Here is a 27,610-nt window from a genome sequence, read left to right as displayed (position 1 = left end):
GCTGCTATCCATAACAAATATAACAACATCCGGTTTCTGGAAGATATAAAAGATTAACTTTAATTAGCAATTTAATATAACAAGATAACAGAAAGGCACACACTTAAGAACAAAACTTATGTACAGTTGCTTCAGAAACTTGGCGCATTTCTTCGAAAAGAGCAGCTTCATGTTTATGATGCCCACTTATATCAATATTTTCAAGAATTATAGGTTTTATTTAAAAATTGAAATTTTTAATAAATTTAATCTCATTTCTTTAAAACCCAACACTATCCTTTTTTTTTTTTTTTTTTTCTGATTCCCATCTGATGGAGCAGCTGCTACATCAGGATAAAAAATTTTGTAGAGAACTGACTTTTGGTCATGGACAACTAAAAGATCTCAACACAAGTGAGCTTTTATTTTCTTGTTTTCTATGTTGAATGTGAAGCTTTCTTTGTGGTTAATTCAATAATAATTTAACATTTTTGCTCCGTTTGGTTGCCTAGGAAATGCAGAATTTAATTTTTCTAGTTGTTGATTGTAATGGCAAAAGATGCGATTTATAAAAATTAACTTTATTTTGACTCATTGAATACTTTAATTTATAAAACTTCATTAACTAAACACTTCAACTCGCAAAATCATTTTACTGAAAATTTCAATTCGAAAAATTAAATTCATTAAGCTCTTATTAGATAGTTGAAAATTGTAAAATTGATTATTTTAAAAGTTATATTAACCACATACCAAATTAAAATATTGCATATAAAAACAGACAAAATAACCCAAATTAAAATATTGCATATAAAAACAGACAAAATAACTACTATATATATATATATATATATATATATATATATATATATATATAAGCGGGAATGAGAGGGGGAATAATGAAATTTTCTATATTGTTCTTGTAAAATTTTAGATGTTCTAAAATAATTTTAGTCATAGCCAATTAAAAAATTTTGAGATGAAAATATATATAATATCTCTATAATTTGATTGGATGTGTTTTTAACTTTTTTTTTAATAGATAAATACATATAGATAATTAAGTATTTGAAAACTTAAAATTTTGCTATTATTATCTTATTATGTCTAATTATGTTTTATTTCATTATATTATTATATAAAGTATTAAAAATAATTTAATAATTTTAATAATTTATTATTATTATATTATTTTTATTTTTATTTACTATTATTGTAATTTATCTTCAATATTATTATTTTAAATGAATATGTGTAAATGTGAGGCATTTGAAAATTTTTATTTTTTTCACTTTTATTTTAAATAAATATATCTAGATAATTAAAATTTTGATTTAAAAAGGGTATGGTTAAATTTCTTTTATTACAAATTGTACTTTAATTTAGTTGGCCAAAATATAAGACAAAAAATATTATTCTTAAACATCTTCAATTAAATTAATTATATTGATATCTTATTTAATTCAAATTATATTCTTTCTATTAAGGAATATAATTTTACTAATAAATTTTTTAATGAAATTAAAAATAATTCATATTTAAATTGATATTTATAAATATTTATTATTATTTTGATTGTCTAAAAATAATTCAAAATCTTTAATATTATTTATTATTATTATTATTTAATTCAAAATAATTCATGATTTTGATTGTCTAAAAAATTAAAAATAAAATTTATTATTATTTATAAATATTTAATTTGATTTATTAGATTAGTTTCTCATTCTATTATTAAAGTATATTTATTTACTAAAAGAGATTATAGTAAAAGTTATTAACAAAATATGTAATTTAATTATAAAACGTAAAATAAAAGTTATATGACGATTTTTACAAATGAATTGGTACTTACATAAAAAATAAAAGTAACTGGCGTGTAATAAAAATTATATGAACTACTATGTTGAAGAGAACATAAATGACATATTTCATACGTAAATTGATATTTTAAAAGGAGAAATAAATATACCATTTTTTTAATGAGATATTACAGTGCAAGACATATAACTAAAAAAATATTTTACTGTATATGTAAAAATCACTATATTTATTGCAATCTAAATAAGAATTTATACTTTAATTATATAAATAAAAAAATAAACGAGTATAAAAAAATCAATATATAATGAGTATAGTTAACATGTATTGCACATCATAAAAAGAACATATATATATATATATATATATATATATATATATATATATATATATATATATATTACTTTGCTTATTCTAGCTATTATAATGATAAAAGATTCATATATAATCCACCTTAACTAGGCTCAATTGAATCTAAAAGTCAAAAACTGAGAAACTTTTATTGCGTGTATGTAATGTCATCAAAATTTTTAAATTTATGGGCGTAATAGGTCCTTTCAAAATTTAGAAAGCCATAATTTGTTTTTTTTTTTTTTTTTTTTTGGCCATAACTGTTATTTCTGCTAAAGCTTTTTCCAAAAACAAATTTGAGTCTTAAGGAGGAGTCCTAACGTTTTTCTATGTTACTATAGTATATTTCTTAGTTAAGAAAAATTGAAATTAGACCCTAAATTATAGTCAAATTAATATATGAAAAATTCTATTTTTAAAAACTAATTATGATGTCCATGACTTATTTGATTATGAATTAGGGACCAATTTATTTTTTTAGCTTTTAGATATTTTTGGTTTAAATTAAGCTATGATTAAATGTATCGATCATTTTTTGTGTAAGAGAAAGTAGAACTCTTAAAATTATGTGATGTAGTAGTTGATTAAGTGGTTTGTTCGGTAAAATTAAATGTTTTGCTAGTTGTTATCTGTTTTAGTAGTGTTTAACTGTATTAGTTATTCGAGTAGTTTTTTATGAAATGTTAAAAGTTAAGTATTACATGAATTAACTTTTTATAAAATGTTATTTTTTAACCTCTAAAAATTAGTTTAAATGTTATATTATCAAACACCCTATGTTTAGCGTTTTCGATAGAAATTACTCAAAATGGCGGACACAGCCTAATGTACTTTTTGATTAAACTTGTTGTTCAAACCTCTAGTACTATCTAGTATATATTATATTTTATTTCTAAGCTAATCCCACCATCTACTTTGGGCGCATGTTAACTCATTTGCATCATACTGATGGAGAGTTGATGAACAACAGGAACAATAATTTTGGTTTCAAAAACTTTAAGTTGCTTTTGATAGAAAATTAAAATCTTTTTTTCACTGTAGTCGCTAATTTTTTTTTTTTTTTGACTATTTTTTATTTTAAACTCTCTTTTAGTTCATTATTTTTTATGGGATTATTTACAAGTTTGATTATGTTTGATTTAATTATTATGTCAAACTAAACTCTCATACTTAATTTCTTTGTGGGATTTTTTTGCTTTTGTTCATTATTCTTGCTTAATTTCTTTTTATTCTCTTTTATTTCCTTCAATTTAAATTTCTAGATTATTTACTTCTTATCATCGGCCACTACAAAAAAATCGCCGATTTGCGACCGATTTTTGCGACCGCCTAAAATCGGTCGTAATTTTGTGACCGAATTGCAACCTATAGACAAACAGTAGCTAATTGTAGCGCTAAAAATTTCCGCGAGTTTGTTTTTCAGTTTGCGACTAGTGTACTACGGATTTGCGACCGATTTGCGACTACATTTTTTCTGTCGCAAAATTGCGCGCTTCAAAATTAGGAATAAGTTTTGAGACCGATTTGCGACCGATTTTTTGCGATCGACAGGTTGAGTCGCAAATCGGTCGCAATTTTATTGCGAAGTAAACCGACGTCGCCGAGTTAAAAAATTGCGACCGATATTAATGACATTTGCGACCGACTGGGCTTTAAACGCCAGACGCCCTCCTTCTTCTTTCTTCTTTCTTCTTTCTTCTTCTTTCTTTCTTCTCCTCCTCCTCTCCTCTCCTCCGTTCGCAGCGCCGCTCCAGTCCTTCCTGACGCCGCTCCAGCCCGCCTGACGCCGCCATCTCCGCTCCATTGCAACTCCGTTCACTCCATTGCTATTTGGACACAAGTTGAGGTAAGTCTTGCAATTTTTTTTCGATTTTTTTTTTTTTGCAATTTTATGTGTTTTTATTATAATAATTTTTGGTAAGTTTTGTGTATTTGCGATTACAAATGAGGTACTGTTATTATTATTATTAATTATTTATTATTATTATTATTATTATTAATATTGTTACTGTTATTATGATTATTATTATTATTATTGTTACTGTTATTATTATTATTATTACTATTATTATTATTATTATTAGTATTATTATTATTATTGTTACTCTTATTATTATTATTATTATTATTATTATTATTATTATTATTATTGTTGTTGTTGTTGTTGTTGTTACTATTATTATTACTATTATTATTATTATTGTTGTTGTTGTTGTTGTTGTTGTTGTTGTTGTTGTTGTTTCTCTTTCATCCAGACCTTCCATGAAGCAAGTGGCCCAAAGATTGAAGCGGATTCAGCCTGCAACATCTTAACTGAAGCTTTTTTCATCCAGACCTTCCATGAAGCAAGTGGCCCAAAGATTGAAGCGGATTCAGCCTGCAACATCTTAACTGAAGCTTTTGACATGTTTGTTTGATGCTTCACTTTTCATGTGCTCATGGTATTCCATTAAATTGTAATATCTTGTTCTTATATCAAGTTTAATTGTGCAACAGGTCTTTGCCACTGCTCAAAAGGAGTGCGTGGATTCTTTCTTTTCACAGGTTTGAGTCTTGTGCCCCCCAGTCTTTTTAAGTTTGCATTATTGAGTTGCAAAAGCTCATGCATTGCCAGTTTCTCAATATCTCATTAAGCATATTTTGAATATAATGCTCAATCATGTAGCTTTGCTATCTTAATGCAAATTTCTACAATATTCCATAATGCTGAGTGACACTATAGTTCTCTTCCTTCTGCACTTTTCTAGCCTGTAAGACAGAAAAAGATTACTGCTATCTTTATTATTTATCGTTTCCACTTTGCTGCAGAATTCTTTTATAAGCTATGACACTCTGAACAAACTTGGAATTTCCCAGCCTGTCCAGTTCTTGCAGGTATTTTATTGAGTTCATGTTGATTTTTTTTTTTTTTTTGAAATTTGGATTAATTTTTCCTGCTCCTAGGATCATAGAATTGGTTTTAAGCATTTATTGACTACTTGAGAATGCTTCTGTCTAATCAAAACTGTGATCCTGCACTCCAATTTAGTCCAAGTATCCTGAAGGTATACCTTTAGTTACTGCATTTGCTCACCCTTCCTTGACTGAGATGTTAGATGCTGCTGTTGAGGATGCTATTGAGCGTGGTAGCTGATAAGAGAAATAATGAAATGATCAATTTTTTATTCTTTTGTTTGTGCTTTTTGTTATCTTGCAAAATAACATCATAATTGCTTGTATGCCTTATTTTTAATTTGATAGATTTTATTCAATGTTGATAAAATTGTTTAGTGATTTTTTTGAACAAATGTATAGTGTCTGAATTCTGAAGACAAAGAATTATACCTTTATTTGTGGTTAATACCAGGAGTTATACTGGTGTTTATATGTATAGTTTCGTATAAATGGGTCATTTGAAGTTTTATACTGAAGTTTTGTAACGTTCTTTATCACATTGAAGTTTTATAAGTGTAGCTTCCTATGGACCGTATTTGAGGGTTGAAAAGGAAATTTCATTTTCTTTATTTCTCTGAAGAAGTTAACCACTTATAGTTGTTTGGTAACTTAGATTTTAGTTATTTTTCTTAACTCTTTTATTTGTTGAGATACTTGCTATGGAGTATTTTTGCCAATCACTACTAGTCTGGTACATTCTATATGCTAAAGCATGTATGCTGACTTTTGCCTTTTTGCAGTCTTTCCTAAATTTGCTGCTGTACATTCTATATTTATTTTTTTTTTAATTTTTTTAATTTTGCGACTAATTTGCGACCGATTAGCGACCAAAAATAAAAATTTTAAATTTACAATTTGCGATCGAATTGCGACAGAATTTTCTGCGACCAATTTGCGACCGACGAAAAAATCGGTCGCAAAATAGTTTGCGACGAGCATATTTGCGACCAAAAAATATCGGTCACTAATTGAATTTAGCGACCGATTTTTTGGCATTTTGCGACCGATTGGTCGGTCGCAAAATGCCGTTTTTTTTGTAGTAGGTTAATACAATTTTAATATTTAGTAAACAATCGTTGCGGGAATGATACTCTATTCACTCTTTATTATTTGTTTGCGATTTTGTATATTTGCGAAAAAGCCTATCACATCTCTTTTTACATTTTAAGCATTGTTATTCTCTATCATTATTACTTTCATTATATGAGTCAATTTTAATCTCCACCTACATACAAGAAACATTTTTTATACTGTCCATTTTATTTTTTTTAAAATAATCATTAAAGCATTTACTTAAGCAGTTCGACAACAACTTATAATTTTAATGTTTTGACCGATTAAAATAATAAATGTTATTTTTTATGATACTTAGTAATATAAGATTTGAAGTAACTTTCAAAGGTTAAAATAACATTTTATAAAAAAATTAATTTTATAATATTTAATTTTTTAAATTTTATAAAAACTATTTAAATAGTTACTGACTACTCAATTAAAATAATTAATTTTATGAAACAGACCTATAAATAAAAAACAAAATTGGGTTAAAATATCAAGTCCGCGCATTTAGTCGTTTTAAATGTTTAATTGATATACTGAAATGCTTGCACCCCTTTCGCGGTAATTGTTTGACGTTGTCAAGTCAACAAATATAAAAAACGATGCATCGGAGGACTAAAGTTAACAACAATATTGCACATGAAAAACTTGAAGTTTGGTATAATGTGGGACCCACATTTGAGGAAATTATTAGGAGTAGGAACAAAGTCAGCATCATTGAACGTGGACAAATGAAGGCTGTTAAAGTTTCAAAGGGCGAACATGGGCCCACTTTTATTTAATTAAATTTTGTCGAGCCCACCGTTAGTTCAGCTAACTAAAGATAAATCCTTTGAATTTTTTCGCGGGTGTTCCAAACTTTCTACTTTTCATATTTACTTTTCAACCGTAGAATTTATATTTTTACATTTCATTTTTACCGGAAACATAGTTGTTATTAAATATAAAAGTAAAATGACATGACGAGTGAGAAGTCAGAAATTTATTTTAGGAGAATAAAAACATATTTATTTATATGAATAAATATATAAATAAATATATTATCTCCGTTTTATAATACTTGTCGTATTTGAAAAAATAGTTTATTCCAAATGTTTATCAAATTTATGGTTTTAAAAAATAATAAATTCATTTTTTTTCCTTTTTACCCTTTATGACTAATAATTATTGCTTCAATTTAATGGTTTTTTTATAGAATTAGTATTTAATTAAGGATAATATAGTCAATTTATTCAATAATTTATTGTAACTTATTAAATTTAATAATTTTCTTAAGAAATGTGAAATTTCAAATATGCAAGTATTATGGAAGAAAGGTAATATTATATATGGTCAAAACTTTTTAATAAAAATAAAATAAATAATTATAAGATAATAAAAATATTTGATTTAAATAATAAGTTTCTCTAGAAAAAAACATTTCGTGTATTAAAATTACATGAAGTGATAATTTACCATAACTTTTAAAGATATTAATTTTAATTATATAGTGTTTAAGTCGTTCGATAATTTTATTTAAATATTATTAAAAGAATTATTTCTTTAATTTTTAAAATTTTAAAATACTATTTATAAATATTTATAAAACAAAGAAAATATAAAAATACATCATAAACTATCATTTATAGTAAAGATTAAAAAAAATGAATTAAAAATTTGATCAATTTAATTTCATATTGTTTTTTAAAAAATATAAAATACAATCATGAATTATAATATTAAATCTATTTATCGAATAAATCAAATATCATATGTTTATCAAATGAAATTAAAATTCTGAAATTTTTTAAAATTCCGTAACCGATTGAACTCTTATAAAATTGTGAGAGTTATAATAAAATAGATCATCAAGGTCAAATTTATATATTAAGTTAAAGATACACTCGATTCAATTTTAACAGTCTTTGGGCGTATCAAATGTTGTGTATATTATTGACGTGGACCCGAGATAAGGTAAATAGGAGGTAATGGACGTAGAAAAGGGCTGTGTGGGTTATTATTATAACTTGAAGTAAATTCAAGTAAATTTACGTAAGGTTACAAGTTATTGAAATTAATACAAACGGCAGAGTCAGATGGGCATTGCAAGTCATGTTAATTAGCTCCTTCAATTTTTTGCAATATGTAATGCATTATTTTAATAGAACGTCATATTTTCATCTCAAACTCTTTCATTTTCAAAATAAAAGTCATTTTAAAGTGATTATTTTGCTAAAAAATATAAATTATTTTGAATATTTTAACGAGTAATAAATTATATTTTTTCAAGTATTAGATAAATGAGAGACGGAGTGACAGAAGTTTTGGGTCACATACTTTTGATTTTACTATATTTTATTATAATTTAACTAGTAAAGTATTTCAAAAATAAAAAAGTGACAAATAAAAATTATTTTACTATATATTATTCAAACTGAGGGACGAAATCAGGATTAGAAAGAATATGAGTGGGGTAAATTATAAAGGATAGAAATTAAGGGGGAAAGTGATTTGAATGTTATAAAAACAACCAATAAAAAAAATGTTCCAACTTTGAATCTTTTTTTTTTTTTTTTTTTTTCATAGAAGAGGGGCCAAATGTCCCTTTTCATGAATGGAACGTTTTTTTTTTTTTGAAGGGATGAATGGAACATCATACCTGTTGAAACATTAATTAAAAGTTATAATAATTGTAGTAGTTGGTTGCCCACCTAAGACTATGCGGGACAAGTCATCGTTCTTAAATTTTAAAATAATCCAACTTTTAATTTTATAATTATTAGAACCAGAATCCGGTCCAATCCTTACCAAAAAGTTGACGTTAATCCAATCAGAAAATTTTTTAATCCACGTCAGCAAGTTAGGGTTTATCTCCCCCCTCCCTCTTTTCTCCTTCTTCACTTTAGTCTCTCTCTCTCTCTCTCTCTCTCTCTCTCTACAAAAATGAATTAAAGAAACAAAACAATCAAACAAACAAAGATGTGCAGACCTTCAACTTTGCTTAGATTTTTGAATGATCTCATCTTAATCAAAGAAATAAAGAGAAAAAAAATTTTAATAATTTGAATTACAAATTATCGATAAAAGAAAAAAGAAACATAAAGGCCATTGAAAAGCAAGCACAACGGACGAGAAACCAGAAATGAAAAATTTGTAACAGCACAGCCATGTAGGGGTGTCCATGGTTCCGTTACAAAACTGACGCTGTTGATTCTAAAATCAACGGTTTCGACATTAGACACACAAGCAGAGTGAACACTTCTTTTCGCTAATGACGTTCAATACTGAAAATCTTTATGCTAAAAACTCTGAGTTTTGCAGTGTTCTTTTGAAAGTTTGTTACGACAGAAATCAAGAATTCAATGGCTTCGTGAAGGGGATGCAAACACAAAATTCTTTCATGATATTATAAATAGATGGAATGTTAAAAATCATATAGGAGACATTAAATTTGAAGGCAGATGGCTATCTGAGGTTAACAAGGTTAGAAATGCATTAGTTCAATATTTCTCTTCGATTTACTCTAATGATCCTATGCCTCGCCCTTTTTTGGCTAGCAATGTTGTTAAGCTCTTATCAGATGAAGAGAGTAAAATGTTAGAGGCCACATTCTTAGAGGAGGAAATAAAAGAAGCATTATGGAGTTGTGCATCTTCTAAAGCTCCAGGACCAGATGGTTACACTATGGATTTTTTCAAGAAGTCTTGGGATATTATTAAAGGAGATTTGGTAAAATTTTTCTCAGAGATCTATTGATTTGAGTTCTAGAGTGATTTAGGTTCGATTTGAGTTCGGTTTGGTCAAAATTGCGAGTTTTGGTTCGGTTTTAAACTGGTTTACATGTTTTTCGACTGAGTTGACAATTTAAATTTAGTTTTCGGGTTCGTTTCGTAGCATAGAAAATTTTTTTTTTTTTAAATTTCATTGGTTGAAATTTACGGTTAAATTTTTAAATGAACAATTTGTGAAAATAAATTTCCGGGGCGTTTCATACAATAATTCCTAAAACTTAATAAAATACCAACAAAAAAAAAATGTCTTCGTTAAACTTCATGGTCTTCAATAAAAAATCTTGGTTTGTAGTAGCTTGATTTTGGTTTGCATAATTATCAAAATTTTAGGACAAGAAAATTGGCCTTGAGCCAACATGGGAGTTGTCATGTTGGTCAATCTAAGGAGTATATTTTAAATATTATTAACAATTTGAGTCAATCTAAATGGAATTTAAAGCGTGAATGTCGTCTTCTACTTGATAGAACTTTGCAAGTATACTGGTTATTCGAGTAATATAGATAAAGTTATTTTCCTCAAAGAATGGTAGGATTGGGCATTAAATTACTAGCAATTGTCTAAAGTTTAATAAAGTTTAAACTTAAAGATCTTAACTTAAAATTGAAAAAGGGCAGAAAAGAGTTGCAACTTGCAAAGTCATTCGAGTTAACCTCTTTTGACTTTAGCAACTTAATAAAGTTTACTCATTCTCAACATATATTGGCACACTTGAAGGAGGATTAGTCCAACACTATCCTAGACTCTTTTCCAAGAAGGCGTGCTTAAAATATAAATTACCTACTTTTATGGTCTAATGATGATTATAGTTCACTAAGTTTATTGATTCTCTTTAATCCTTAATGGATCTAGCGTATTCCTAAGTCTAAACTTCTGGTTAAATATTTAGTCTTTCCAATGGTATATTTCATCTTCTGATACTTCACTTGCTCATATAAATTCATGCAGAAGTCTGACATTTACATTCACAAGCATTGAACTCACTACAGTTTAATTAAGAGCTACCAACCATACATTGAAATCAAAATAAATATTTACAACTACATTATTGTAGAAATGCTTGAAGAAAGAGAGATGCTTCAACGACTTAATGGACTGGAGTGGATTCATTTCTTCTATACATGTCAGGAGTATCGTTGATATGCTCTTTAACCCTTAGCGTCTAGGTTGAAATGTACACTTGAGATGCCGGCTGTGAGTTTGTTCTTTCAGTGCCCGTCCGCTATGTCGTCAATTTGTGCCTTAGGACAGGCCTCTTAGTGACGATTTATTAGTGCTCCAATGGTCGCCAATCGACCCGTCAAGTTCTCTTTCGCTGCAGGTGAGGAGATTTGCTTTATTCTGCCTCTTTTTAGCCCTAAATGCTCCATTTTTTACCTATTCATAATAAACAAGTCTAGGATTACAAGAATATGGTGCAGTTGGCAAAATGTAGTATTGTTTACACAATATACTATAAAAATTGTAATTAAATCTACCTAAATGGCCCAAAACTATGTGTAAATGCCCACAAAAATTCTAAATGCTCATGATTTAATTGTTGTATTAGATCTTCTTTTCGCCTTAAATGCTTAAAAATGCATTAAGATCTTAATACATGCAGTGAATATTAGGCGAAGAACAACATTTTAATTTTGTATGATATCATTTTACCATTGTTAACATAATTGAAGTGCTTAATGGAAAACAATGAAAGGAAGCTATGTTGCAGTCCTTAAGTGATCGGTCTCGGTCGATGGTCAAGATATGCTGAGTGTTGACCTGTAAGTAAAACTAGACTTTCTGTGTAAATACACAGCTACAACATGGAACGCTACATGAGTGAAAAAAAAAAAAAAAAAAAGTTGACAAAGCATAATTATTAAATGCGCGCCTTACTTAGGACGCAAGGCTGGAACCTTTAAACACTCAAAGGTGGGTGAGAATAGTGAGGCAAGTGCTTTTAGGCGTCGGCGCAAGGTGCAAACAAAGGTGTTATGCAACCTTTTTTTTTTTTTTGTTATTTCTCTCCCTTCTGTTCTATTCTCTGTTATTTAAATTCAATACCTTAAAAGTTTTTCGGATTTGCAAAATTGCAATTAAAAAAAATAGAAAATAATATTTGCAATATAATTAATGCAACTAGTTATTAGGAGGAACTGATAATTTACATTTGTTGTTTAAGGTTTTGTATATTTTATATTTTTTATTTTGATTGATATTACAGGTGTCTCCGGGCCATTGGGTTTAAGCTTTATTCTATTCGAGTCACCCATAAGGCGAGAGCACTCTTAATGGTAACTTTTTCTATCAACCAAGGATCAAATACACAACCTCTTATTTAGGAGACTCGAGTCCTTTCCATTCGGACTAACTTTTGTTGGTAATATGTTTCACATTATTGACGAGAACTTTTTTGTTCAAATTTGAAGTTGTTATATGTCTTTTTAATTTTTGCATCTCACCCCACTCAGATGTGTGCCTAGGCTCTAACAAGAAAGGTTTCTATATATGTTAAATTGAATTGATGTTTACAATATACAGCAGAGTATATATACAAGTTATGGATTAGAATACACTCCTATATTTACGTAACATAAATCTATCTACACAACAGAATTTGATAGATTCTGTTTAACACCAGTATTCTGTTTTAACTAGCTGGAACTTCATCCTTACCCAATACACCCCCGCAAGATGGCAGTCGATCTCGGACGCCAATCTTGTCTCGTTGCTTCAGAAAGGCCAGCTTCGACAGGGGCTTGGTTAACATATCAGCTAGCTGTTCTTTGGTGGAAACATATTGAACACGTAACATACCATCTTGAACTTGTTGACGAACAAAGTGATAGTCAAGAGCTAAATGTTTCATTCTAGAATGAAAAACAGGATTTTCAGCAACATACTTAGCTCCTAGATTATCACAGTAAATGACCGGTACATGTGAAAGCTGAACATGCATTTCAGATAGCAAATTTTTGATCCATATAATATCCGCAGATGTGTTTGCCACGGACCTGTACTCTGCCTCTGTAGAGGAGCGAGCTACAGAGGCTTGCTTCTTTGAACTCCATGCAATCGGGTTCTTCCCAAGGTATATGACATGGGCACCAGTAGACCGTCGATCATCAATGTTACCAGCCCAATCCGAGTCAGAAAACGCATGAAGAGTCATTGGAGAGGAAGAGTAAAGCTGTATCCCATAAGAACTTGTACCGTTCAAGTAACGCAGCAAGCGTTTTAAAGCAGCCCAGTGATTGATAGTTGGCTTGGAGCTATATTGAGCTAATCGATTTACTGCAAAAGCAATATCTGGACGCGTGAGCAGTAAATACTGAAGGCTACCAACAACCATTCTATATTGCGTTGGATTGTCATACTCTGAGGAGTCATTCTTTGCCAACGTTATTGACAATGTCATTGGGGAAGGTGCAGCTTTCGATTCATGCATACCCACCTTTTCCAATAGTTCTTGAATATAATTTTCTTGTGATAAGAAAATTCCAGTGGGACTTCGGGAAACCTCAACACCCAAAAAGAAATGCAGCTCACCCAGATCCTTAATCGAAAACCGTTTACCAAAGTCAATAATAAAACGATCAACAATGGCAGCATCATTCCCTGTTATAATTATGTCATCGACATAGATTAATATATAAAGAACAACCCCTGTAAGAGCATAAACAAACAGACATGTATCAGCCTTGGACTGCTCGAAACCAAACTCACGCAAAGCAGTTACCAATTCAGTATACCAGGTTCGTGGAGCCTGTTTCAACCCATACAACGATTTTCGGAGATGACAAACAAAATGAGGATATTTGGCATCAACAAATCCATGTGGCTGTTCCATAAACACTTCTTCCGTCAATTTGCCATGAAGAAAGGCATTATTGACATCAACCTGTCGCAAGTTCCACCCATTAACAACAGCAAGTGATAAGAGAATACGGACAGTTGGATGTTTAGCCACTGGGGCAAATGTCTGATCATAATCCAAGCCTGGTCTTTGAGTAAAACCACGAGCGACCAAACGTGCTTTGTAACGCACGGGAACCCCTTTAGAATCACATTTTATCCGGAACAACCACTTACAGCTGACTATATTGGAGGCTTTGTCAGAAGGAACCAACGTCCAGGTGTGTTGTTTCATAAGTGCAGTATACTCTTCCTCCATGGCTCGTCGCCACTGAGGATCTTTCAAAGCTTGAGCAACATTCTTAGGAACAAAGAATTTTTGATTTTCTCGCACAACAGTATGAAGATTCAGTCTCTGAATTGGTTTTGTGATATTATTTTTCCCCCTGGTAATCATAGAATGACTTGGCTGAACCACAGGAACAGATACAGGTATAATACTCTGCTCAACATCAGGCGCAGGAATAGGGGTAGGAATGGAAACAGTAGGTGAAGGGAAGAAATCCATACCTGTACTGCATAACGCAGGAGATTGCAAATTGGTGGAGGTTTGATGGGACAACCGAGAAGCCGAAGAATGGAACCTTGAATCCTGCACAAAATTGGAAGAACGAGTAGCTGGCAAAATATAGTGAAGCGGTGACCAAACATCAATCGAATCAGAATTTGGACTAGAATTAGGAGACTTTTGGAACGTAGGATATGGAAACGTAAATTCAACAAAATCAACATGTCTAGATATGTAAAGCTTATTTGCAACAGGATCATAACACTGAAAAGCACTTCTATTGACAGAATAACCCAAAAAGACACATGGTGTTGAGCGTTTTTCTAATTTATTAGAAGTGTATGGCCGAATCCAGGGGTAACACAAGCAGCCAAAGACTTTTAATTTGGTGTAATTCGGCTCTTTGTTATGAAGTTTAAAAAATGGTGATTGATTGTGAAGAATCGGAGAAGGCATTCGATTTATCAAATAAACTGCAGTATGAAACGCAAAAGACCAGAATTCAAGAGGTAAATCAGCTTGATGGAGAAGAGTTAACCCAGTTTCGACAATATGCCGATGTCGACGCTCAGCAATAGCATTGTGCTCAGGTGTATAAGGCGGGGTCAGAAAATGGGAAACACCATGTGCTTGTAAGAAACTCGTAAGGTGAAGAAACTCACCTCCATTATCAGAATACAAAGATCCAATTTTCGTTTTAAAATGATTCTCAACCAAGGTTTTGAACACAGGAAAGATTGCAGACACTTCAGATTTACGTTTCAAAGTATATAGCCAGACATATTTAGTGTAGTGATCAACAAAGATAAGATAATAAGAAAAACCATCAATAGAAGTAACCGGTGCAGGTCCCCAAATATCGGAATAAATTAACTCCAAAGGAGCAGTACTAGACATTGACGAAATCGAAAAAGGATTTTTGTGCATTTTATTGCACTTACAGGAATTGCAGAAAAAATTATTATCAGACACAGACAAATTAAGGTGCCGTAGCATAAGACGCAAAAACGGAGTGGCCGGATGGCCAAACCGTTGATGCCATAAGGATGGTGAACGAGAAACAGTATGTAAAACTCGACTCGAAGAATTGCTAGAGACAGGCACTTGCTGCGGCCATTCATAGATTCCATTAACCGGTTTCCCTTCCACCAATCGCACCCCCGTGTTCAAATCCTTTACACAAAACATAAAAGGATTAAATGCAACCTCAACATTGTTAGCAGTACACAATTCATAAACAGAGATCAAATTTTTATCAAGAGCAGGAACACAAAGAACATTTTGTAACTGTAACGGTTTTGTTTTAGTCAAAAGCAAAGCAGAACCTTTATGAGAGATGGAATGAGCTGTACCATCACCAAGAACAACATCATCGGTTCCATCATATTCAGAATGAACAGCCATGTTTTGCACATCGTGAACCACATGCTGATTGGCCCCAGAATCCACTATCCATCGCGGATGAGCAGCAGAGTTGGTATTCACGCAATTGACTTGTGATTTAGCAACAGGTTTGGCCGGCGACGAAGATCCCTCAAACAGCCAGGGAAGCAATTTTTTCAGTTTGTAACATTGTTTGGTAGTGTGTCCAGGGCGATCACAAAATTGACAAGACACCTTGCCTTTAGAATTCGAAAAATTCCGATGACCAGACCCAGTTCCAGATCCACTGGGCTTGGAATTATGAAAAGCAGAACTTGGTCGGTTCTGCAGTGAATTTATAGTCGTTGGAGCCACAACTGTGGTAGCTGAGTGAGATAACTGACTTTCGAAGTCAGTAAGTTTAGCATATAACTCATCAAAAGAGACATCATTGTCCCTAGCCCTGAGTGCCGCCGCAACTTCTTTATAATCACTTGGTAAACCACGAAGAACATGAAGCAAGACTTCTCCCATAGAAACAGTCACACCTGCCAGTGCTAGCGTAGCAACGATAGTTTTAATACGCTGAAGATACTCAGTAGCAGTAGAACGACCCATCTTCGCATTGAACAAGGACTCTCTCAAGCTCATGATTCGAGCTTGAGACGGTTTGGCATACGTCTTCTCTAAAGTTCGCCACACAGCAAAAGATGTATTTTCACCAATAACAAATGAAATTAATTCAGGTGAGAGAGATGCAATAAGTGCACTGCGCAAGAGTTGATCTTGACGCAGCCAGAACGGGTCTGTGGCAAGAGTGGCTGGAATTTCAGTTTCAACAAATTTCATCAGATCATAGCCCACAAGCAATGAATACCACTGCGTATGCCAGGACTGATAATTAGTAGAGTTTAATTTGAGTGGTGCTTGAGCTGCAGAATTAATAGACACCAACTGGTTTTCTGCGTTTAGACTTAACGCAGTTGTGGGTATCACAGGAGTACCAGGAGATGTTGTTGATGGAGAAGGAGACTTTGAAGAGTCGTCACCCATTGCAACAAAGAAACTGAATTGATATAGAAAGAAAATTAGTAATCAGAAAAGCTTAGAGAGCGGAAGGCTCTGATACCATAACAAGAAAGGTTTCTATATATGTTAAATTGAATTGATGTTTACAATATACAGCAGAGTATATATACAAGTTATGGATTAGAATACACTCCTATATTTACGTAACATAAATCTATCTACACAACAGAATTTGATAGATTCTGTTTAACACCAGTATTCTGTTTTAACTAGCTGGAACTTCATCCTTACCCAATAGGCTCCAGCAGTGCACCTTGAACCTTTAATTGCTATGCAAAGAAAAAGCATGGCTGCAAGTGTAATTAATTGTATTACCTCATGAATGTCTATGTTACTTGAAGTTGATTCGTAGCTCCATGCGCTAGTCTTGACAAGTTCGTCTCTAATCAAAACTAGCTGACTCGTGGCTTTATCAATGCTTATTCTTTCCCTTGGTGATTCAACAGAACAAGCTACTCCTATTTCAAATATTGAAATCAAGAATTCCATTATTCTACCGCTCTGAGCATTCTTCATGCTTATTTCCTCTGCTGCTTCCTTTAGAAGACTAGGATCTAATATTTCTTCTGCTTGTTCTGGCAAAGCAGTCTTGACATAATCATGAAGGTTAAAACCTTCGTTGAAAGTTCCATCCACAGGCCTCCTCCCAGTGAACATTTCCAACAGCAGAATACCATAACTATAGACATCACCAGTTCTTGACACCTCATTGCCCTTGCCATACTCTGCTTTACGCACAAAATGGCTTTGTAAGTGTTAGATTTATTGGAAAGGACTCAAGTATGGAAATACTGTGTCTACTGAAAATAATAATATTACCTGGAGGAGCATAGCCGATAGTTCCTCTTATTCCAATAGAACTCAATTGATTGGACATTTCGGCATGGCTTGGCGCGATATGGAATTTAGCTAAACCAAAATCTCCTATATGCCCTATCATTTCTTCATCGAGAAGAATATTGCTTGGCTTGAGATCACAATGAATGATTGGTTTTTCTGCACAATGATGATGTAGATAATCAAGTGCACAAGCTACATCAATGGCGATATTTAATCTTTGCAGAATGTTTAAGCTCCTTGATGCTACATTTATCTCATCTGCACCAACAACTGGATGCAACCACTCCTCTAGACTTCCATTAGCCATGAACTCATAAACTAAAGCCTTAAAATCATTGCCATGATAATCAACACTGGAGCATACAGTTAGCACCTTTACAAGGTTTCGGTGTCTGATGTTTCTTAAAGTTTCACACTCTGCTAAGAAACTTTCTAAAGCTCCACGGTCCATAAGGTTAAACACCTTGATAGCTATTAAACTTTCTTCCATATCAAGTTTTCCCTTATAAACAGACCCAAAACCATCCGTCCCAATCAAATTAGCTGCAGAAAATTTATTAGTAGCTTTATACAGAGTGCCATAAGATAGTTCTAACATTTTCTCCTCTGAGAAGTTCAAAATGGATGATACCCTTCTCTTCTTCTGCCTAAACTTGGAAACACAAAGAGGCAGAATAAACAAAACCAATATGACTCCCCAAAGGGTAGATATGATGATAGCAACCAAAAATTTCAATCTAAGACCCAATCCACTCTTCTTAGGCAGTATGGTTACACATGTAGGCAAATAGAGTTCAGGCGTGCCCCCGCAAATTTTATTGTTTCCTTCAATTGAAGTAACACTCATATTCCTAAAGACACCTTTACTAGGCACAACACCCTCAAAATTATTGTAAGACAAGTTCAAATATAGCAACAAGAGAAGGCGTGCCAAAAATTCTGGAACTTCACCTGTCAAATTGTTATGAGATAAATCTAAAAATTGTAGAGCTTTTAAGTTACTCAAAGATGCAGGTATGTGCCCTTGAAAAACGTTTCCTCTCATGTCTAGTGCTTCTATACTTGAACAACTGCCAAGAGTGCTTGGAATCTCTCCTGATAACTTGTTCCCAGAAACAGAAAATCTGCCCAGGCTTTTTAGGTTTCCAACTTCCATGGGTAAGGTTCCAGTCAAATTGTTTTCAGATAGATCAAGATGGATTGATAATGAAGAGAGACTTAGAAGTTGTGGGGGTATAGAACCACTGAGATTGTTTTGAGAAAGGTCCAAATAAGCCATGTATTTGAAAGTTCCAAGACTTGCAGGGATTTTACCCACAAAATTATTTGCCCCTGCATAGAGCTTAACTAATTTTGTTAAGTTTCCTAAAAAGGGTGGAAGGTGCCCACAGAACTTGTTTATTTCAAAGCCTAATTCCCCTAGATTTTGAAGCCTTCCTATATCGTACGGAATGACACCCGAAAGTTGGTTGACTGAAACATCAAAATGCTGCAAGTTAACAAGATTCCCTATTCTGCTTGGTATGGTTCCTAGTAACTGATTTTGAGCTACTGACAACATTTTGAGCTCTGTTGAAAAATTGCTTATAGTTTCAGGTAAAATACCTCCGAAGTTATTATCATTTATGGCCAACAGTTCTAATGAAGTGATGTTGGTCAAAGAGTAGAGAAAGCTCAAGTCATCGGCTTCGCCACCAGTTCCTAGATGGTTTCTAGTAAGGGATAATGACTTGAGTTTCGACAACTTTTCAAGAGAAGGCACAGTTCCAGTAAGTTTGTTTACAGGCATTTCAAGCTCCACTAGGTTTGAGGCATTGGACAATGAAGAAGGAAATTTTCCAGTGAAGCTGTTATTAGCAACAACAAAGTATTTTATGCTTGGAAAAGAAATGCTTAAATCCGAAGGGAAATTGCCTTCAAATTGGTTTTCAGAAATGTCTAAAGTGACAACGGAAGATAGATTGAAGAAAGAGAGAGGAATGCTACCTGAAAGCCTATTTGTACGAAAACTCAAGAAAAAAAGCTTCTGCAGCTGTCCTATAGTCTCAGGTACTTTTCCAACCAACTTATTGTCGGCTAGCGATAAAGCATCCAAGTTTGATAAGTTCCCAATAGAATAAGGAATATTTCCTGTTAGTTTGTTTCTAGAAACTTGAAGATATTGTAGCTTGGACAACTTGCCAATATCCACAGGAATATCACCTTCTATCTGGTTAAGACCAAGTTCAAACTCTATAAGACTGGAGCAGTTTGATATATTGGTCGGAATTCTCCCACATATTGAATTGTTGGTCAATAAGAGTTTCTCTAAACTTTTCAAATGGGTGATTTCTTGTGGGATTTCATCGGTGAAACAAGAATAATTCTAATTAATTTAAATAAAATAATACCTTTTATGTGGAATATTTTTATAGTCTTAATATCTAACATTTCCTTCCAATATTTCACACCAAACAACCTTAAGTTATGAAATTTTCATTTACTTTGCCTTTCTCCCTAAAAAAAAAAAAAAAAAAAAAGAAAAAGAAAGAGACCATTACCTACCCCAACCAAAGTCCAAACGAAGTTTAAGGGAAATCAACCTTTGTATCCGGTCTCATAAGTAGTTAGAATTAATTTTCTAAGAATTAAATTGGCTATTGACCAGTGAAAATATGAATTCACTCAACTTGGAATATTTGACCGGATTCAATACAGTTGAGTTGAATTTTTATATATATTTATTAGATAAAATTAAAAATATAAAATTTATAAATAAAAACAATTGTTAAAAAGAATAAAAAAACCAAATTTAATATTAAATAAAAAAAGCAATTAATTATGACAACGGTTGTAAATTGTAATTGGAAATACATATATAGATTTTCAATTTTTCATTATTGAAATAATAAATATTTAATAATAATAAAAATAAATTACAGATTTTTAAAAAAAATACAGAAATATGATTGTATATTTAGATTTACTAGTTTTTCTTCAACGTCCGTTGCACGTTTGCAATCGTTAACTTTTACTCCTTGCAAGTATAGATGTAATTTAATTTATATATATAATTTAATTTGTATATAATTTTATATTAATTTTTGTTATAAATTATAATATTATGAACAACCTTAACAAAGTAGAAAATAAAATATTTTATGAAATAATAAACTAACAAAATAATAAAATTTCTTAAAGCAAGGATTAGATTGACTTAACTTATTACATTTATATATTATAGATAGATAGCTAGTATAATAATTATTATATTAATCATTATTTTAGAGCAACATTTATAATTTTGATATCATTATTATATGAATTGCTAATATAATTATATACTTTATTCGGTGTATAATATAATTTATTAATTTATCTAATAGAATTTAGACTTAAATAGAAAATTAATATAACTAATAAAAATTAAATTATCATTAACTTTCAATAAATAAAATTAAAATCTTTAATGTAAACTAATAGGGATGTTTTTGGTGATCTCAATGTTTCCATCCTCATTCATATATATTTTTATACTCTTGATATCATCTAATTGGTTTTATCGGTCAATATATATAGTATTTAGCAATGTGCGTTCACACGAATACTTATTAAATAATTTAATATTATTAATAAATATAATAAACTATCAATTTATAATATTATATTAAACTAAGCCTTACATGTTGATTAGCATAATTATTTTGTAGAGTCAGTTGAAAGTTTAATTGCTTAATTATATTATAACTAGACTAATTTTATATAATATTTCTAATATTGTGCTTATTTTTTCATTTACATTAAGATCATTAGAAGTGAATTAAAAATTCATTTATATAATTAAAAATCATTAGAAGCGGACTATAAAAATTCATTTACGTATTAGTTATGCATATTAGTATATATTAGTTATGTTTATTTATCATTTTTACTTTCCTGTTATATTAATATAGAAATATTAGAAATAGATTACAATAATAGCACAATTAAAAACAAAAAAATTGAAGTTAATAGAAAATTAATATAGTGAATTGAAATAACTAATTGTTAGGGCCCGGTAATAAGATTACGAAAATAATTACGGCAGCGGAAAAGTAAAATTGTGACACATAGAAATTTACGTGGTTCATTCTTAACTGTTTAGGGCTACGTTCACGGGACAAACTCCGAATGATTCTTCCACTATCAAAAAAATAATAGGCTTACAAAGAGAGTAATACAAAATAGTGGCACTCAAAAGTGTTTTCCAAAAATAATTTCCTTACTATTTTTCTCTCCCTAATTTTAGGACCCTTCCTAAAACTGAATAACTCTCTCAAACACAAGATTTTCTTTCTCTTTTGTGTTTGTTCTTCTTGTTGTGTGTATAGATGCAAATCCTCCCCTCTATTTACAGGAGAAGAAAAAACGCGTTTTCTCCCTTTTTTTTTTTCAAAACAAAAGCGCGTGGGTCCCACATTTGAGTGGGCACTGCCACAACAAATCTCTCCCTGCTCATTCAAGTGGGGACGTTAGCCATACCAGCTATCTTTCTGCAAGTAACAAGCTTCTCCATAGGCAAAGCTTTAGTCATCATATCAGCGCCATTGTTATCAGTATGAATCTTTTCTATCTAAAATGACTTCATCTCCAACGCATCACGTATCCAATGATACCTCACATCAATGTGCTTTGACCTTAAATAAAAGGTCAAATTCTTGCCGAGATGTATCACGCTTTGACTATCACATAGCAGAATGTACTTCTCTTGTTCTATACCCAATTCTTGTAGGAATTTCTTCATCCACAAGAGTTCTTTGCTAGCTTTTGTAATGGCGATATATTCAACCTCAGTGGATGAGAGTGGAACGCATTTTTGTAATTTAGATTGCCACGAAACTGCTGCTCCTGCAAAGGTCATCAGATATCTAGAAGTTGATTTGCACGAATCAACATCACCACCCATATCTGCATCTGTGTAACCATCTAACACAGGTCTATTATTACCAAAACATAAGCAGATTTTGGAAGTGCCCTTAAGATACCTGAGAATCCACTTCACTGCATTCCAGTGTTCTTTACCTGGATTTGAAAGAAATCGACTAACAATACCAACAGCATGAGCAATTTCCGGTCTTGTGCATACCATGGCGTACATCAAGCTGCCAACGGCAGATACATAAGGAATCTTCTTCAGTTCTTCTTTTTCTTTCTCACTTGAAGGACATTGACTGAGACTTAGTTTGAAATGACCTGCAGGTGGAGTACAACTGGCTTCTCATTGCTCATATTGAATGGTCATCAATAAAGCTGATGTAATATGAGCAACCACTTAAGGATTTGTCAACTATTGAGCAAACATTGGTGTGTACCAATTCTAGAATACTAGGCTTTCTAGAAGGAGAAGGGGGTCTTTGAAAGGAAACTCTATGTTGTTTACCAGACAAACAATAAATCCATATTTTTATAGGCAAACCTTTCAAAGATAGCATTTTCTTCTTGGTGAGAATCTCCATTCCTTTCTCACTCAAATGACTAAGTCATTTGTGCCACAACTCAGCAGATGAATCTTCAACTGCATTCACCACTCATGTGCAAACTTTGGCTGGGGTGTAGTAGAGGGTGTTGAACTTTCTTCCTCTAATGAATACCAAGTTACCTTTGGAAAGCTTCCAAGTTCTATTGAAAAATAGATTTGCATAACCCAATTCATTAAGACAATGAACTGATATCAAATTGAAGTTTGCCGTAAGAGTGTATCTCACATCTTCCAACTAGAGATCATAACTAGCATTGTTTTTTATGCATATTGTTCCAATGCCGCAATTTTTCACATGTGTGCCATTCAAAGTCTTGACATGGCCGTAATCTTTGAGGGTAAGTAATGAAAAATATTCCTTCTTTGAAGAAATATTATATGAACATGCAGAGTCAACAATCCAAAGAGATTGTTGACTAGTGGAACACTCACTGATACCAACATGAGAAATCAGTGCACTACCATCACCAAGTACGTCAACATCAATAGCTACTGAAGCTATCTTCGTATCATCTTTCTTTTCCTCATCATTTTCTTTGGCTCGTTCCTTCTTCCACTTTCTGCAGTGTCTTTGGATGTGACCGGGCTTGCCACACTAATAGCAAGTGACATCTTTTCTTAACTTGGATCTTCTCCGTGAATTGTCACGTTTGTCTGGATTTTGGGGGTATCTGGTTCTCCCCCTCCTTTTTGTAACTATAACGAGTGCATCTGAGTTGCTACTCGTACCATTCTCCTTACTTCTGGTTTCTTCATTCAAAATACTTTCCTTAACTGTGGCTAATGTCAGATTCCCCTCTGACATATTACTAAGCGTGACAACCAGCGTCTCCCAACTGTCCGACAAGGAACTCAATAAGAATAGCGCCTGCACCTCGTCTTCTAGCACTATTTTTGACATCGTTAGCTGGTTCAAAATTTCTTGGAATCTGCCCAAGTGATCTGAAGCACTTTCGCCATCTCTGTATTTTAGATTTACAAGCTTTCCGATTAAAAAGGCTTTGTTTTGGGCATTCTTACGTTCGTACATGTCCTCCAACTTCTTCCAGATTGAATAGGTATCTTTCTCATAAGCGATATGATTTATGCACTCATTTCAACAGACTGCCTGATAGTTGCGACTGTTTTTCTGTTAGTCGACTTCCAATCGGTCTCATTTATTGAAGTTGGTCTGACTCCTTTCAACTCAATCGTTTCAAAGAGATCTTTGCAGCATAGAAGATCTTCCATTAATATCTTCCATATGCATAGTTTGATTAGTTGAGTCTAACCATTGTACCTGTTGTTCTATCATCCATTTTTGACTTGCGCAAAATATTATCACTAACAGAAACCGTATACATGAATAGTAGTATATGTGAAATAGGACCGTGAATAATAATTATACATATAAATAGTACTATACGTGAAAAGTGCTGGGCTTAGGAGTGACGGGCTCAGCAACAATAACGCCAATAATATTGTTCACCACCAACTATTTTACTATTCATCACTAAGTTGATTCAGCAACGTCTTTTCGAACGGACTGTACCAATGGACTCGTCGTAATTTTCTGGTCGTCGTGGTATATTTATTTTCAAAATATATCCACGGATCCGGTACCGCTATCTGTCTGGCTGGACCTGCTGAAACCTTCAGCTCTAATACCACTTGTTAGGGTCCGGCAATAAGATTACGAAAATAATTACGGCCGCGGAAAAGTAAAATTGTGACACTCAGAAATTTACGTGGTTCACCTTTAACTGTTTAGGGCTACATCCACGGGATAAACTCTGAATGATTCTTCCACTATCAAAAAAATACTATGCTTACAAAGAGAGTAATCCAAAATAGTGGCACTCAAAAGTGTTTTTTAAAAACACCCAAAAATAATTTCCTTACTATTTTTCTTTCCCTAATTTTAGGACCCTTCCTAAAACTGAATAACTCACTGTCAAACACATGATTTTCTTTCTCTTCTGTGTTTGTTCTTCTTGTTGTGTGTATATATGCAAATCCTCTCCTCTATTTATAGGAGAAGAAAACACGTTGTTTCTCCCCTTTTTTTTTAAATAAAAGCGCATGGGTCTCACACTTGAGTTGGCACCGCCACAACACTAACTAATTAATATATTATTCAAAGAATAATTTGGATTCAAATAGAAAATTAATAATATAATAAAACCTATTAAAATAAAATTATTTTTATCTTTGAACCAATAAAATTAAAGTTGTTAATGATATTTTTATTAATTTATAAAATTAGTAGGAACATTTTAAGCGATTCCAATATTAAAATAAAAATTAAATCAGCAAATCAAAATAATATTTTTTTTAAATGAAATCCAAATAATATTATTCACTACAAATATTACTTTGTTAACAAAAATAATATAAATACAAAATAAAATAATTAGATATTATTGGATGAAAACAAAAAGATGTAATGATAATAATAAGTTTCTTATAGATTATGAAACCATATAGAAACGCTATCTTTTGAAAATTTACATGTTCATAAATTATTTTTTGAGATTGACAATAAAAAAAAAAGAAAATTCAATCATAGTAATAATATAATAACCGTGATATGCAACACAAATAGTAAGTTTATAGTGACATGCAATGAAGTACAGATGTGATAGGAATTTTACATACTAATCAAAAAAATTTAGATTTAAATGGAAAAATTAATATAACTAATCAATTAATATACTAATCAAAGAATTTAAATTTAAATAAAAAATTAATATAATCAATCAAAATTAAATTACATCAAACAATATACTAATCAAAGAATTCAGATTTAAATAGAAAAACTATTATAACCAATTAAAATTAAATTACCTTTATTTTTTCCACCAATTAAAAAAAATCCCTCAAAAATAATTTAGGAATTCATAAAATAAAAAAAAATTAGATTTAAATAGGAAAATCAATATAACCAATCAAAATTAAATTACTCTATTTTTCTATCAATCAAAATTAAATTGAGACTATATTTTTTTTCCAAGACAATCTTTTAAGCATGTAGTTGATCTTATCTACTTGGATGTATTAATTGGTGATAAAGAAGTACTTGTGTTTACTTCTAATTTTACTAAGTAATGGTATTTCTCGAAATAAAGATTGCATGTGAAATTAATTTACTTTTTTTTAATTTCTTTTAATAAAAAAAAAAGACACTTTTCCTTTCATTTTGTTTGTTAGCCGTTAACTAATTAACGAATCCAAATTTAACATGAAGATAGCCGAGAAAAATTTTATTCAAAAAGGATAAATCAGCATATGCCGAAAATATTCATCCTCAGTTGAGAGAGTCACCTAACAATGTTTGGAATAAAGATTTCTCTAACTGCTGATATGAGAAATCCTTCACATTCATCTTCCTACAAGAAATATAAATAAAAGCTATTGCTATTAATTTGTAAAATAGAGAGAGTTAAAATATAAAATTAAGACATAACTAAGGATACATATAACACTAAATGGTGGAGATTATGATATCTAATAGGTGTTACTTTTATAGTATTTTTAATATAATTTTTATTAGGATTTTTAGTATTTTTAATTACTTTAATTAATTTTTATTTAGTTTTATTTATGTTTTTGTTCAAAGCTTCCTTAATCATATTTCACTTGATCTTAAAAAATTTTGTAGGATTTTTATAGAAAACCAACCAAAAATACAGAAAAGACTGTACCCATGCCGTGTCATATAGGATGCCCGTGCTGAAGATCAGACTTTACCTTAAGCCGAAAATGTCAGTTCTAGCGCATACCACTTGTATGGACCCATATGAGATACTTTTCTGACCCACACGAGATACTTTTCTATCGTGTCAATCAATTTATATATTTTTATTACTTTTCCAAGTTTGTGGAACCGTAGTTGGAAATCCACAATACTCCTCTATAAAAAGTCTACTAATGATGGGTGGATTCACTATTCATGGAGATGGGGCACTTACTTGGCATTTGCATATTAAATTTATATATTTTAATAAAAAAATCTATTTAATTTAACTCAATTCACAATGTTCTAAATTTATTTTCTAACTTTTTTTTTTTTTGGCAATTTTACTTTCATGTTCATTACTTTCTTGTTACGTGTTTATGCGCGTAGGAGAATGATAAATTTTTGGACCCATTCTCCTTTTGAGTTAACTTTCAACGTTTTGACTAAATTAAAATTATATCTCTATTAATTACAGTATTTTATAACATAACTTTTTATAATAGTTGTTTTAGAGGTTGAATAAGATTTTCATAAAATGTCAAATATCATAATGTTTAGGGTTTAACATTTAGCTTTTAATTAAATTTTTTTTTGATAACCATATCCATTGTTTTTCTAAAATATCAAATACTTCATCTGTCTCAAAATATAAATCGTTTTTGGTTTATTATTTTGTTCCAAAAATATAAATCATTTTGAAAATTTCAAGAAGTAATAAATGATATTTTTTCGATATTGCTATTGTTTACATTAAATACAATAAATATTTTGCAATCAACTATTGGTT

The 27,610-nt window shown here is 31.3% G+C and overlaps 1 protein-coding gene and 1 long non-coding RNA gene across 3 annotated transcripts; one reads left to right on the top strand and one right to left on the bottom strand.

Annotated features, from left to right (window-relative positions):
* Nucleotides 1-4,296: 4,296 nt before the first annotated feature.
* LOC149495789 (uncharacterized) lies at nt 4,297-5,491 on the top strand. 2 transcript variants are annotated; one of them, XR_016321390.1, is made up of 4 exons: nt 4,297-4,558; nt 4,648-4,695; nt 4,960-5,025; nt 5,180-5,491. It is a non-coding gene; the product is annotated as an uncharacterized LOC149495789 (long non-coding RNA). The 2 variants fall into 2 exon arrangements; XR_016321389.1 differs by having other exon boundaries at nt 4,302-4,558; nt 4,960-5,491.
* A 5,379-nt stretch (nt 5,492-10,870) lies between these two features.
* Nucleotides 10,871-24,006, bottom strand: LOC105645420 (receptor kinase-like protein Xa21). Its single transcript, XM_089723256.1, has 7 exons — nt 23,729-24,006; nt 23,538-23,665; nt 22,649-22,819; nt 22,302-22,540; nt 17,588-19,973; nt 17,084-17,493; nt 10,871-11,289 (listed from the first exon to the last, which is right to left on the bottom strand). Exons 1-7 carry the CDS (start codon nt 24,004-24,006, stop codon nt 11,155-11,157), a joined length of 3,747 nt encoding a protein of 1,248 aa, XP_089579382.1. The 3' UTR covers nt 10,871-11,154.
* Nucleotides 24,007-27,610: the final 3,604 nt, after the last annotated feature.

This window comes from Jatropha curcas, chromosome 6, assembly GCF_041381405.1.
Source record: "Jatropha curcas cultivar XTBG-Jc1 chromosome 6, XTBG_Jcur_1.0, whole genome shotgun sequence".
NCBI lineage: Eukaryota > Viridiplantae > Streptophyta > Magnoliopsida > Malpighiales > Euphorbiaceae > Jatropha > Jatropha curcas.
This window is presented reverse-complemented; position numbering and strand designations above follow the sequence as displayed.

Bases quoted from the DNA above. Each gene is read 5' to 3' on its own strand.
- LOC105645420 (XM_089723256.1), bottom strand. From the start codon at position 24,006: ATGTCAAAAATAGTGCTAGAAGACGAGGTGCAGGCGCTATTCTTATTG. The intron at 22,820-23,537 runs GTGAGTGTTCCA...CTCCACCTGCAG, and splicing joins GATTTCTCATGTTGGTATCA to GTCATTTCAAACTAAGTCTC. The intron at 19,974-22,301 runs GTGATACATCTC...TAAATTAATTAG, and splicing joins TGCTATGTGATAGTCAAAGC to AATTATTCTTGTTTCACCGA.